This window comes from Brugia malayi, assembly GCF_000002995.4.
Source record: "Brugia malayi strain FR3 genome assembly, contig: Bm_v4_ChrX_scaffold_001, whole genome shotgun sequence".
NCBI lineage: Eukaryota > Metazoa > Nematoda > Chromadorea > Rhabditida > Onchocercidae > Brugia > Brugia malayi.
This window is the reverse complement of record NW_025062479.1, coordinates 8584730-8600342: the sequence shown is the minus strand read 5'-3', so window position 1 is coordinate 8600342 and position 15613 is coordinate 8584730. Positions and strand designations below refer to the sequence as shown.

Sequence of the window (15613 nt, the reverse complement as noted above, 5' to 3'; positions counted from 1 at the left end):
TACTATCTGCTAATTAGTAATTACATAAGATGTTATGAGCATTGCACAGAAAATAAAAAGCTTATGTAAAGTAACCCAACATTTCGTCGCAGGAAGTTTCAAAAGTTACATGTTTATTGTTGTTGGACAGTTTAGGATCTTATTATGGGTAGAGTTTTTATATATCATTAGAATTTGTCTTTAGTGTCCTATTATGCCTTTCAAGAGGAAAGGAAGGTCGGATTTTTCTCTTTTTTCTTTAAGTGTATATAATAACAGAAAAAAAGCTGAAAAAATCAAGAATATGTCGTGATAACTTCCTTGCCTGTTCCTCGAATAAATAAAATACGAGGAATTTTATCAGACAATACTTCAAGATAGTGCATGTAATCATCAAGGCCTGAAATATTTGCAAAAATTAGTTTAATTACTCAAATTCAACATTAGGAAAATTTTGAACATGAAATAAGTAAGACGCTTAACTTAATTCTTCAGTTAAGCTATTTTCAAAATTACACTTTGGTATGTACATAATATGAAAAGCTGTAAAATTTAGCCTTCATATTTGTTTATTTGCTTTAGACATTTTGAATTAGATACCTTCTTTGGCAACGGGAGGCTTTGGTAAATTGAGCAGCACTAGCTGACTATCAGCTGAATTTGCAAGAATTAATTCATTTAGTCGAACTGCTGTGTGCATTTTACGTACCTGTAATTTTCTAAAAATTGACTGACTTAATTTCACTGTGAAATAAGGACACAATTTAGATGTGATGAACTTTGATAATGAAATATTTGCAAAAATTAGTTTAATTACTCAAATTCAAATTAGGTTAGTAAGACTTACGAGTTGAAATAATGGTATTTTAATCATAAAATTTAGCAGGCATATTTGGAAGACTAATTTATTGATCTGGCTTATTACATACTTTTTTTTTGTCCAGCATCCTGAATTTTTTGTCGCGTTCATCTTTGTTATTTTCTCCAACTATTTCATTTTTCGATTCTGCTATTGTCACTCGCCTATTGCAGAAGATTTATACAAAAAAATAAACAGTAGATGACTCATTGGACGCTCCAGCCTGTTACATTTGCTGTTGTGATAGAAGAACTGTGGAAACTGATGAATAACTGAGAAGTCGAAAAGTAAAACTTGGAAGAAATTTAGTAACTTTAAAAGTTGTTTAGTTGGAAACAAGAACATGAGAAGTTACTTTTCATCATGGCTTGATGGCATTTTTTCCAGAGATGATGCTACTTTCTTTGCTGAGGATACTTTCTCTTTCGACGATGCCGGCGTTTCTTCATTATCATCATTTTTATCATCATTCTTCCCCTTTGTCTCACTGTCTGTATCGTTATCATCACCATTCAACTTGCCATCTTGCTTCATTTCTGCCAAAATCGAAGGCTGAATATTTCAAAATCTGGTTAAAATCAAGTTTTATTCCTAAATTTCAAGAGATAATAATATTCCTTACCGATATTTTATTTAATTTCTCTTTTATTTCATACATTTCGTGCATATATCGAGTCCTTTCCTCCATAAGAAGTGTTCTTTCGAACGCATTTTTTGAAATTTTAGGATCTGATAGTTCTATGACCTGACAATATAGCATAAAATAAGCATGAGACAAAAGTCAGGTTAGTGAAGACAGACTTTATGTTAAAGTGTTTTAAAATCAAAATCTTCGAAAATGCATTCTGAAATTTCGAAATTTCTCTAAATAAAAAATAAAAACTATTAAGTAAAAGTTGTTGTTCTCATTCTTCAGTTTATCGACTGAAATTCGAAAATACTCAGAGTAAATAAAAGTTAAACAAAATTTGTCAGACTTGATTCAACTAGAAATTTGAAACTAATTCCAAATAAATTAGGCATTTATCATAAAATAGATTGAATACAAAAATCTCATATTGAAATGCGTTTGATTTACCATTATTCTGGCATCAATCCTTAGCTGATAAACATATTTCTGAAGATCTGCTTGCAGTTTTGTGTTATTATCCATTTCCTGTGCAATTGCTATCACTCGAAGTTTACACCCCCGCCATACCTTTGAATAGAAATCACCGTCTGCTGCTGATCGATAATTTTTAAAATTATCACATGCTCATATCGATTACCAAATTTATGGGAAAAAAGTTCTAAAAAAATTCACAGTAGCCAACGAATTAATATGTCAACTTCGAGTTCCTCAAAAAGCCTCATTTAACAAATTATTTTCTAACAAATATATATTCAAATATAAATTTATTTGTGAAACAACTATACTTTGCTTTGAGTCAACAAGTAAGCGACAAGTATGCATAGACCGCCATCTTGTACAATCCAGTACACGTCAATGGTTCCAGAAAGACGAATAGCAGAAACTGGGAAATTAACAATATCTTTAGCAACAACTAGGCACATATCCGTTGCAACACCAGCATGCAATTTATCTATAAAGTTAGAAGTTTTAAGAATTCTATAAGTCTTCCCATATCTTCGAAAAAGATAAAAGTTTTGAAATCTCTATGAGTTATAAGAAATTTGTATAATAATTTTGAACGTGCTTAAAATCCCCATTGTACTGACCAAATTTACCTGTAAATGTATGATACTCTGAATCAATAGCTTCACATAAAGAGCCATGAGTGTGAACAGGCCAACTTAATAGAAGCGTATTTGGTCGTAATCCACCCATTCCAACACTTTGAATTAATGTTGAAACACTTCCTCCAATCTATATCAGATTTTTAGTTTATTTTATATGACCATTATGAAATTTGTGACAGATAATTCCATGGTTATAGCCATTAATGGTTACTTAAAAAAGTGATTTAACGGTTCCACAAGAAGATTTAAGTATAGCCGTTTTGTATTAAATCGCTGGATGGTTCATAGACTACGGAGAAAAATTATACTCACTTGTGTTTCACCATACACCAATGTTTTTGCGAAGCCACGAAGTCTAATTTGATTCATATCGAATTCCATTCGTGCTTTTACCTGTTTTAATACTCATAATCACGAGACTTTATTAAAGCTTTGATTCCACCTTCTTCAAATTAATAAAAAGATTTCTCTATAAACTTTCAAGTTTAAAACTCTTCTATCGAATTAACAAAAATCACAGAACGGTTCAATGCCTAAGTTATAAAACAAAGCATACCTCCTCTGCCTTTTTCCTATCATCGATAACTAAAGGATTGCCACGTATAAATGCGACAACAATGGTTAAGCCACGACTAGCTTTAAGCTGTGATGCTAAATTGATCAGGTTCAAATAGCGCATATCAACAAGTTCTTTGGACCAAGGCATTGATAGAAGCAATAATAACTGTGGCCTGAAATTATACCAAGATAATAATTAATTATCTGAATTGGATTACAGGAAATTGCCACGATACAACGGGCTAAAGCATGAAATATATTTTCTATAAATATTAAATTTGTAATGAAGTTTGAAAATTATGGAAAACTACACCGGAAATTCTTTGGATGTGGGTCTTTCTCATTAATTTTCATCAGCGAATATTGCGCTGTTGTCAGGGCTAAGCCACGGATTCCGTCGCCCCATTCTTTCTTAGCGCTGAAAAATTAATGAAAGCTAAAATATATATGAATAATAAGGCTTAACAATATTCGACTCTCGTGATTCCTCAATTCTTCTTCTCTTCTTTTACAACTTTAAATTAAGAAACTATAATAATTTACCCTTTCCATTCCACATATTTGTATATAACAAGACAAAGCACACATGAAACAATTGCATAGTCCCAATGGGTACTAAACATGATGAAAAAACACAGTCCTGCGCCAAGTAATGCTAAAGACCTGGAAAGGAGTAATTGAAATCGAATTTCCAGAATTAACAGGGACTTTTATTAAAAATACTACGAAGATGAGAAAATTCTGTGATATATAACAAATTAAACTTCGAATTTTTTAAAAATTACGGTACCAAGATAAGTGCTTGGTGAGTCAGTGCAGTACCTCACGGTCGCACGTCTCACACTAAATAGGATCGTATTCAGTCACTAAAATCTGACGAAACAGCTGAGAAAAACTGATCGTTCCAGTTCATGTCGATGTGAAATTTTACTGTTTTTGTGAAAATTTCATATATTTATGTTCTCCGATCTTTACACAATAGTTTTTTGTATCGGATTTTTTACTGTCAGAGATAAAATAATTTCCCTCTATTTATTACGCTAACCAGTGGTAGAATTTGAATCGCGGTCTCCAGTTGGGTGCACCGAGTAGTGAGTGTAATGCACAGATTAAATTCACAAATGCATAGCACATTAAGAAGAAGAAATCAACCACGGCGGCTATATGATCCATTGCACCCATCAGTATTGATAATTCCGCTATTATGATCGTTATTACCAATCTATTAAAACATCCCATTCTAAATTTATTCCCTCAGAGCATATTGACAATATCAATTATTGAAATTGTAAATGATAGCAAATGACAAGCGATTATTATTTAATAGCATGAGTTGTAAGATAATTTTAAAAGTGAAACTGTAAATACCCTTTAAATGGCTCATTTTTGGACGTAACTTTTGCAAATGGTTTCAAAACTGGTATCACATCATCTTTAGCAATTGACTGTAGGAGACGTGGCGCACCTCAAAAAAATCATATGTAAACTTAGCATCCAGGATCTTATAGTTTTCTTCTAGAATATTTGTTGCTGTTCATTTTTCAAAATTTAAATTATGCAACATTATTAAATTCAATAAATCTTCCATTCCAAACGTTTCAACGTTATACAAATAATGGTATTAAATAAGGTATTTTAACATCTTACAGTGATATCTAAAGTTCTGATGAAAAACTTAGAGACATTAAAAGTTAGCTTAAAAATGAAACTCGAAATGTGTTTCTGCGTTCAATCAGAAAAACATTTGAACTTACTGCAGAGACACTGGAGAGCAGCACCAAATGTCGACAGGAATGAACCAACTAATAAAAGCCATTCTGTTGGCCAAGCTAAATTAGCAACGATCATGCCACCACGTAATGACTGTCCATATCTGTACAAATTTCTGTGATTGAACTCTGCCTTCTTTAATCAAACTGTTTTAAACAAAGGCAAAAAAGTGCTTCTTAAAAACTTCAGTCTCTACATAAATTTTTGAGAAAGAATTTAACGAAAGTTAATTTTTGATCAAAAAATAACAACAAACAAACTTGTCTCGCAATATAGCACCATTAATTGTGGCACCAAAAACCAAAGCAAGCGAGAAATAGATGAATGATGTCGTTAATTGAGCAGCAATAGTACCAGCTGGGATTGAGAAATTTGGATTCTTTAAATCTCCTGTAAATAAAAATTCATTGGTAACTTATACCAACAGCTGTAGCATTAAAAGTGCTGAACTCAATCAAACATGTTACTTAGTATTAAAATGTTAAATCAAAAATTATTTTATTAATACGAACCGCTCATGTTAGCACCGGTCAGAATTCCAGTTACTGCCGGAAAATAAATGGCAAGCAGCATGAAAAATGTTGTCTTAACGTCCTGGAATACTTCTACATTTCGGTCAGCTAATTTTCCCCTTAGATATTCATTTTTGCCAACATAATTTGGACCCAAATTATCTGCAATTCAGTGTTTTTTCTGACTTGATATTGCTCAACAATCACAAGAATTTCCTATTTGCTTAAAATCATTAATATTTCTTGATGGTTTTTGATCTGAAAATTATCAGAACGATTACCGACAAATGCACTGCTTCCAAATCCTGGAAAACCATTTATGCAACGTAAATCATTTTTAACGAACATTTCAGAGCATTCACCATTTGGACAAAAATAATTTAGTAAAGGTCCGCTGTAACAAAGAAATCTTTCAAAACAGAACGAATTAAAACTACTCAACGAATAGAATGTGATAAAAAAATTTTAATAATTGAAATTAGTAAAAAAAAATAAATTGGAAATTAAATTTGAAGAAACTAACGGCACAGAAGCATTACAATAATTGCAAATATCAGAAAGCGGAGCGTCATCAGGTAAAACGATCCGTGCTTGTAATAAGTGTTTACCCAACATGCATACACTAAATCCACAAACATAATGAAAAAGAAGAGTGAATGAAATGTAAAATATTTATTTCAACTAAAATTCTATTATTTGATCACTCCTTGCTGAACATGAAATTCGGATAGGAGTTTAAATTTACAAAAATTATTTCCAAACCATTCATATGATATCTTTTAGTGAAGATATTATTTAATTAATTATTCCAATTCAAATAAATGAGTTTTTAGAGGATTGATTCATGTTGACACTTCTATAATAATTCCTAAAACTTACTGTTGCGCATCAGACGACGTGATCGTTTTTTCGATCCCACCAGCGTAACAAGCGAAGATTGATAGGATAACACAAAACAGTGATATCTATAATTATTCAGCACAGAAAAATCAAAATTGGAAAACTTTTTAAGTTAATTTCAACAACATGTAAAAAAAATCACCGGTGCAAACAGCTGGACGAATTTAACCCCCATAGCAACAATTAAAAATTCTAGCAGCAACAAAATGGTTGAGTAAAATCGCAAGTTATGCGACATCCAACCCATCAATCCTGGAAATTTATTTTGTGAGCACAACATTTGTTAGATAGAAATTCTTTAACGTTATGCCAAAAAAATTACCTGTGTCTGAATGAACTTCTGTACCACCGATTGTCAAACCAGGAAATATGTAAAGCTGAAATTAAACTGCAACTATAAAGATAATTTTTTGTCACACACATTCATAAAGTTTCACAGGAATAAATCCGAAAATCACTCGCAAACATGAGAATTTGTCCGAAGTTATGCTTTTCTAAGGATCAAACAAAAAAACAAATCAAAGTTTTAGTGGCATAATCTCTATAAGAGAATATGGACCAGTAATATTTCGACACCGCCAACGAGATACATCGCTGTAGCAACGGTATTAGCCAAATAGAACAATATGCCAACAGCTGAGCCAAATTCAGGTCCAAGATTTCGCGAAATCATGAAATATGCACCGCCACTTTCTACGACACCATTTGTTGCTATAGCTGACAAGCTTATGCTTGTCAAAAAGGTCTGCAAATAATTCATTTAATGGTTTAAAAAATTTTCAAATAAGTAATAGCAATAAATATATGTACTTCGGTGTGTAATATGTAGAAATTGCCTTCAACTGTTGAAAAATAGAAGAGATGAAAATTCAGAGACGATGACGATCATAATAAATTTAATAGCTCAAAGCTAAATGTATACAATAAAATTGAAGGAGAGAACCGCTTATAAAATAAATACCAAAGAATTTAATAAATTGAGCGTATGATGAAATAACTGGGATACCTAATGTTATCAAATTTAACCGAATTTACTGAAACGATTTAAAATGTGGCAACTAACACAAAGACAGCAGATAAACAGTAGGAAGAAGGTTTGAGCGATACCAGCGATACCCACCATCCAGAAAAGACGTATAAACATAGTTACACCAAGGATATGTTGAATTGTTGGTAGATAAACACCTAGCATGACACCAAGTTCTGCCTGAAAATACAAAATAGCAATCGTTGATGCATATTTGTTAAACATTAATTTACAAATAACATTCAATTTTTCTATAGGATTTATATCAAATAATGATTAAAGTTCTTTAGAAATGAATTTATCAATAAGTATTGCTTACCTTAGCGTGCTTACTTTTCTCACGTTCTAATGGGCCTGGTGTCGTATAACCCCTGAGGTAGGAGCTAATAAAAGGTTCACTTGGCTCTTCAAACAAAGCCAAGTTATTTCCGCCAATGCTTTTCCTTGCTTTGAATGAGTCCCACAACATCGAAAAACGACGAGAATCATCTACAATGATACTAAGATGCAAAAATTAATCCTTATCATTGAAATTTTGATTATAACACATTAATTACAAACATTAAAAGAAATGCAATGATAAAAGGGAAGAAACAACCTTCCTTATCGAGTCCAATGATAATACTTCCTTGTCGACTGTTCCTATCCGATCGAGTCTCTCCATACCCACCTGTTGAATTTATGCTGCAAGAACTACATATGAAATTGAATTGAGAAAGATAAAATTTATGCATGATTTAGTGAATTGAACGCATCATTTCACCTGTCCTTGAAGGCTTTTTCTCTTTTCATTTACTAAACATTTAAATTATGACAATTCAATTTTTCGAGTCATTTAAGGGCATTTTAAGCAAATTGTGGGCATTAACCAGTATGAAAAGGTAAAGAAAATTTATGTGCATTTTTGATCACTTTTTACTCAAATCTAAAGGTTTGAAATGCTCGACGCAGAATGGATTATGAAAACAATAAAGAGATATTAATTTTTGGATTTAAAAAAAATACGATTCAGAAATTAGCATCTGATATTTTCAAGATTTCCTATTTTTTGGTATAAACAATAAATTGTCACTCTAGCGTGCAACTACTTGCTAACGTGAAAGGCAAAAGGTATTGTTACAAACCTTGTTTCAACGGCAGAATCATTTTTTGAATTATCCACTGCCAACTGTTCTTCTGCTAAGATTTCTTTCTTCATCAAGTTTATACCTTTCCGCCACGACCCCCACCTTAAAAATATACAAACAATTTTACTGATAATATTTACTTATTTGTACAGCAATAAATTACTAGCTACAAGTTGCAGTCAAACTAGCTGTTCTTAATTTACTTTTTAGATTTTCATTGATCACTTTCTTTATTTGATTTTCCTATACCACTGCTCATTTCCCTACTATAAGTGGAGAAACTGGCCATAAAACTTCATCTATTTTAAAATTTGAAAAGCAAAATGCTTTAAAAAATTTGTCACAGTAGAGAAATCTACAGTTTTTTTTTTTTTTTCTTACATGCTTTTACAAGAAATGAATAATTTCTGATTAGTGTAAAGTAATGCTAATTGGATGTTACAACGAACAACAAACAGCATAGTCAAGAGCTATTAAATTTTCTTCTAATTAGTTATCAATATGGCGTAAAAAACTAAAGAAGAAAGTGTCACGTAAAACAAGTAATGCAATATGTGTAAGTTCATAAAAAGAATAAATAAAAATTCTAGAAAAGAAGAATGCTAATTGGATGATGGACAATTTCCATTGCACCAAATCATAGTTGAAAATATCGTCTGAGGTGCCACTAGGATCCTTCACTTACAATATCATCGTCAATTCTCCTCTCTTAACCGGTTTATTTTTTTTTATTTTTTTTTTACTATTCAATACTATGGTACAAAATTTTGCCAAAATTTTTTCTTCTTTCATTTAAACTATGCAAAAATATTTTATACGTAAAAAATTTTTTTCTATGAAATAATCCTTTGTTTGTTGAAGCCAATTCAAATACTTTTAATAAAGAAGTAAATGAATAGTTTATTCAATATCCTGCACAATTTCACTTTTTGATTTTTTTGATCATTAACAATTTCTAAAACATTGAAATCGTTAACATTTATGCATTTATTTTTGGTCAAATTCTAGTGATAATAATAAATTACTAACACGAACAAAAAAAATACGAGTTCTTTTGAAATTATACCGTTTTTTAAGAAGTGATTTTAAATCGATCATTGGCTCGACAAAACCGTAGTAATCCAAGTTATCACTATTTTATGTGATAATAAATTAATGAAAACTCACCGACTTGGATGAATCAATTAAAAAGAAATTCACATCATCTTAGTATATCAACTTTCTTGCCGAAAATCCGTATTTTTTCTTTTTTTTTTTGTTTACTTTTAAGCAAAAGTTTGAAACAACTTAAGTTGAATTTTGAGAATTTTAATATGCAATCCATTATACCTAATTTAAAATTATTCGTCATTTAATGGAATGTGAAACTGTTCTTGTAACTTTTTATTATTAATTTTTTGCGAAAATTTATGCATCATTAAGGCTAAATGAAAATAAGCTCAATATTAACTATTAAAATCATTAGAAATAAAAAAGGAGCAATTTTTCATTATTTGTATTGGTAAGTTGGTAATATTGGTTAATCAGCATTTATTTAAGCATTATATGTATATATGAGGATACAAAGGAAAATTTTTCCTAAAAACTGGATGATTCAATTAAATGGGAAAAGGAGCCGAAAGAAATAAATTAATGTTTGTTAACAATTTTAACTATTTATGATTAAATGACGAAAACGATTGAGAAACAATATTTATAAGTTTGCCATTAAGTACCAATGAATTAAACCACTAAATTTAAAAATGAAAAAAATATTTCCAAAATCATGCTTAGTGGACGACAAATTACAAGTAATAAAAAAATTATAAGCCTCAGCCGTCCAAAATGGAATATCTGGAAAGTTCAAAAATCAGACAGAAATCAACCACCTCCAGCCTTTCATGACCAAGATAGGAAGTATACATTTATAGTCGTGAAATAACCACAGCAAACGAATTTTACATACGCATGTTAAAACAACTCATGCCGACTTCTCCTCCCATCTTTCATGTCGTAATTTCCTTTCTTAAACGCTCAAAGAACGTATTCTAAATGATTTTACACTGAATGACTGATAATTTTGATCGGCAAAAATTTTGGAAAATTGATTTATTTGATTTTGCAATGATATCAAATGATATTCTTGTAAATGAATTTAGTGGACAAGAAATTTCGATAAAATTTGCTGAAACTTAAAAAGCAAATTTTGTCATCAAAAAGATGTTTATATTATCATTCTAAATTCTAAATAACGGCGTGAGCACGGAGAATTAAATAAGATTATGAATTTTGCTCAGTTTTTTTAAATTGAAAGTGATAACGGATGACATTCAAAATGTAACATGTATGATGAAAATAAAACAGCTAAATGGTAATTGAAGTTTTAAACTGACAAGGAATATTTGCTAGAAAAAAAATGACAAAAATTTTCTCAACCTTGAAATACTTTCCGAATACCAAGTAATTGAAATGACGGAATATAGTGATGGTAAAAAGAAACTTGAAAGACTTCGCAAAGTGAAATATATGTTTTGATGAGAATATTTGGTAATAAATAATAACTTACATCGTGGAAGTGACTCGGTTGATCAGAGAAAAAGAATTCTTAGAGCACCAACAAGCATACAAACGCAAAATATATTTACATTTTGATTATGGCGAAAAGATCAATTTAGACCGGTTTCTCTTGCTTTTAATTAAAGAAGTTGATTAAGCATTCTTTTTTTTTTTTTTTTTTTTTTTTTTTTTTTTTTGAGATTTTCTCGAATACATCCATATTCGTATCTAAATAGACGATGTTAAAAGTAGAGAAGTAATTAAAAACATAAAATTAATTAAAAAATACCTTTTCATCTCATCTTATCAAAAATTTAATCAACATTATGATTCAGTTACACAAGCAAAGCAGATACTGTGGAAATGATAAATATTTCTTCTTCAAGTTCACTTGATAGCTCATAAGTTGCAATCGAAATATTATATGCATACTCCAGTTTTTTACATTTTAATGGAGATATATGAATTGCTTCCCGACGATGTTTAAATTGTAATTTTCTTTATATGTGAATTAAACTTAAATGTGAATTAGACCGGACCAATTAACAACTTGAAATGAAATAGAAAAGTGCTTAGGAAAAACAATCAAAAACTACAGTTGATTTAGTTGCAAAAATCTCCTAATCAAGACATTGAAAATATGTACAAAAGCATTTAAAATAAGTAAAAGGTATCAGCGAAAAGATGAAATAATCAGGAAAATTTCTTTAGTTTATCTCATCAAACGGTTTTGTTGTAATAATACGGTTTCTTCCATAACGCCTGGCAGAAGGTTTTAAAAACAAAGATGCATACGACCTTTATCAGCTTTTATAAGGTTATACTTTATAATTATGACCTTTATAAGGTTATACCACTGATAAGATGGCCAGTCAAAAAATGTTGACCTTGCTATGACATGTTCGTAGTGTATTCTCATGTCCTATCATTTTTACGAAAGAGTGAGAGGGCGAAAATTTTCACCAATTGCTACGTATGTAATTATTGTCCATTCGAAGGAGACGAATTAGACATTGTTCATAACAGAGTACCGTAAGTTACAAAATAAATAAATATATCAGCAACTAATTAAACATTGAGAAACGAAGACAACACTTCAAAAATGGTTTTTTCAAACATTTTCCTGACTTATTCGAAAATCAGCAAGTAAACACTCCAGGAACAAAACAGATCATGTGTTTACTTTAGATTATGTCATGTTCTATTTCATACTTTTTCAAACACTGCGAAACAAGCGCCTTTAATTGTTCATCTTTAATTCTTTGTTTGTTTGCAAAAACTGCAACAAACCTAACTTTTATTTGTCACTACTAGTTATATTTTAACTTATTACGTTCTTTCATGTTAGATAATATTCTTCCTAACTAATATTTATTGATTTAAGTTCTATCCGAACAAATGGAATGGATGGAAGTTTCCTTCCAGTCACAAAATTTTGTGTTATAATGAAAAATTAAATTAGAATTTGGCTCTCAAGCTACCGAAAAACTAGATGATACAAGACAAAAAATAAAATAAAAATAACAGTGCATTTATAGAAGCATATTTGTAAGCTCTTCTTTTGTTTAATATTGACTGTTTTTCTGACAACCTCAAGACTTATTTTTCAGTGAATGAAGCAGTTTAGGATTTCCAGAATGTTTTGATGCAACTAAATGCTACAAAATGACTTCCGACTTTCACATATACTTGTTACGAACCCAACATCGGAATGACATGTACTATTTACACACTTAATACTCGAGATTAGACGACCATTGATCAGCATAAGTGTCATGTACACTCATGCATGTTGCACCCTGTGACAGTACTTTATTCAATAAAACTGTACATCCTGTGAAGGAAAGGGAATGAAATATGTAATACCTTTGGCCATGTGATACATTCATCTCAGATTCATCCACATTGAAAACAGTCAATCTTGGCTTGCTCGGTAATCGGGGTAATTCTGTCATCTACAATTAAGCAAATATGTACTGATCACATATAACGTCAACACCGACTGCTACACATATTCATCAATTATTAATCAGCAAAAGAAGTTAGGAAATTATCTTTCTAGAATATTACTTAGTAGGAAACAATATAGTTCGAGGCACATTTTAATAGGCTTTAATATATCGCCAAGTGAGACAATCGAGACATTTTAATTATATTACAAAATCACTCTTGTAAGGCATACTTTAAATTTCTAAATAGCAGTTAGAAGTGTAAGAAAAGGGTTGAGGAAATGAATTAATTAAATGACTGAACTGAAATAGTTATACCCAAAATATAGCTTTATATTTAGGCTAAATGTTAACTAAATACCAAACCGACTGAAATGATTTAAATTCTCAACAGAAATAAGGAAGGAGATGATTTTCTAAGTTTATAAATCTCCTCATCATGTCCATTTATCTATTTCTTGTTCATTTATTTTTTACATTAGTTCATTGCAAGCCTAAAATTTGCCATCTACTGGTTTCATAGAAAATACTGATTCAGTATTTCACTATTTATTATCCCAACTATCATGAAAATATAACTGTGATATAACGATGATCAGGTTTAATGATACCATACCGAACTTAATTTAATGAGACAACGGTAGCACGTGAAATTAGATACCACAATCAGTGTATACAGCAACTTCAACTGTATATGATGAATTGATCTCAGTTTTGAAAATTTTTGATGGAAACAAGAACTAAATTGTATTCTGGTTGAAAACGCCGGGGATAGGAGACCAGTTGGGGAGTGATTAATGTGTTCTTGAAACTAACTGCAATGTTTCACAGGAATACTGATCATTCGCTTTCCTCCCTCTTTCTTTCCCTCTCTTTTCACCTGTTCTGCAAAATCATGCAAAATTTATAAACCGATAAAAGAAACTAGTCGTATTTCATTTGCATAATCAAATCACCAGCGGATTCCAACAAATTTATTGTCCCGTAAACATATTGTTTTTGCTGGTAGAAAAGCCAGAAAATTTTTTTGAAATATATATTAATAGCTATCGTGTTTACTATGATACAAAAAGGCGTTTTTAGTAAGCAAATAAAATTGCTTTTCCTTTCTAAATCAAAGTTTTTCAGCCACAAGTTAGTTTGGGGGGATTTCATCACTTAGTAATTCTTTCACTGATCATTTATAAGTGTTTATGCTGCTATAAACTCTTGTTTCGTTCTTCACTCCTTAGTAATTGCCAAAAGAAGCCACGTAATGTATACAATTTTTATTGGTAATCATAAAATGCTTGAAGTTATGCCCAAATGAAGAACCAAATTATTGGCAAAGTATCAATGAGCAAATGCAATTCTTGCAAAAAAAGTTTTCGATACAAAAAAAAAAAAATATAAACATCACGTTTTTCTACGGTAATTTTCACATTCCAGTTAATATATTATTGATTAATTCACTAATCATAACATATCAAACCGCTACACATAACTTCACCAACTTTTTTTTTTTGAAAGGGAGGGAAGCTCTTTCCAGAAATTAACTAACATCGTCCATCAACTTAGCAATAAGTACTTCTATCTGTTGCCTATGTTGTGGGAATGATCAAGACTTTTTTCTTTATCACCCTTTTCTTCTGCAGTTTATTTCTCTTTTTTCTTTCTAAATTTATTTCATTGTTTGCTTTACCAATTTTCAAAGCAATGCAAGCATTCATTGATTATTTACCCATAAACAATACACTCTGATACATATGATGTGACACAAATAACTGATTGGTCACTTCGGTCACACTTTATCAGTAATGAATTTCAGCAGTTATTAATAAAATTAAAATAGCTAATACTGTGATAAAATATGAAAACTTTCAATTCAAATGGTCTGCCTCGATGAGGATATTCAATAAATTAAAATCATTAAAGTCATGCTGGCGGATTCAAATACCAGCATTAAGATTGGAATCGCTACGATATTCATGAATTTGACTTCTTATAAACCTACCTGAGATGAAGTTTATGAAGAAGACAATGACAAGCTTGCATTCGTTCAATTTAAAATAGTGAATAAGCTCCAACACAATCCTTTACAAAACTGATAAGTGTTTTGCGATCCGTCAAATCATGAACGCATCTGTGGCTCATAAATTTGAGTTAGGAATTTTTAACTTATTTACGAGAAGTTAATAAATTTCTTAATTGAAAAAAGTGCCCAAAAAAAAAAAAACTACATTTAAAAATTTGAAAAGGAAATTTTTTACATTACCGCTTTCTTTCATAGCACTCGATTGTGGTATTTTTTATAGCACGATCTAATACAATAATTGTACTTGAATATAGCATTTAAACTATCGCATTGTCTCATTGAACGTAAACTGTAACAAGTAATTGAACCGATTAGATTTATGCGATGAAAAGTAGAAAAGAGACATCTTCTATTATGCAGTCAAAAAATTGAGGTAGAAGACCAAAAGATATCAATAATAGTTCAAAGAAGAAGCGTATAAATTGAACTTAAACAAATGATTAATTTCAACGAAGAATTTTGAAAACATAATCATGAACTTAAAAAGAGAAAAGCCTTGTACAATAACTACTTAAGTCATTTATTAGTATCAATGATTGTAAAAGCTAAAGCAATGGATATTTTGGCAATATAAATACTAGTC

The 15613-nt window shown here is 30.5% G+C and overlaps 1 protein-coding gene across 1 annotated transcript; it reads right to left on the bottom strand.

Moving 5' to 3' along the window:
• Positions 1–275: 275 nt before the first annotated feature.
• Bma-kcc-1 (uncharacterized protein) lies at positions 276–12962 on the bottom strand (the record flags this gene model as incomplete). Its single annotated transcript, XM_001898826.2, has 28 exons — positions 276–379; positions 580–688; positions 909–1002; positions 1194–1390; positions 1461–1583; positions 1917–2036; positions 2255–2421; positions 2567–2705; positions 2891–2971; positions 3135–3309; positions 3450–3554; positions 3680–3799; positions 4182–4358; positions 4505–4601; positions 4891–5009; positions 5167–5296; positions 5419–5580; positions 5700–5812; positions 5942–6040; positions 6298–6383; positions 6461–6570; positions 6641–6695; positions 6878–7063; positions 7382–7525; positions 7665–7834; positions 7944–8029; positions 8470–8574; positions 12874–12962. 28 exons carry the CDS (start codon positions 12960–12962, stop codon positions 276–278), a joined length of 3462 nt encoding a protein of 1153 aa, XP_001898861.2.
• Between the last annotated feature and the right edge of the window lie 2651 nt (positions 12963–15613).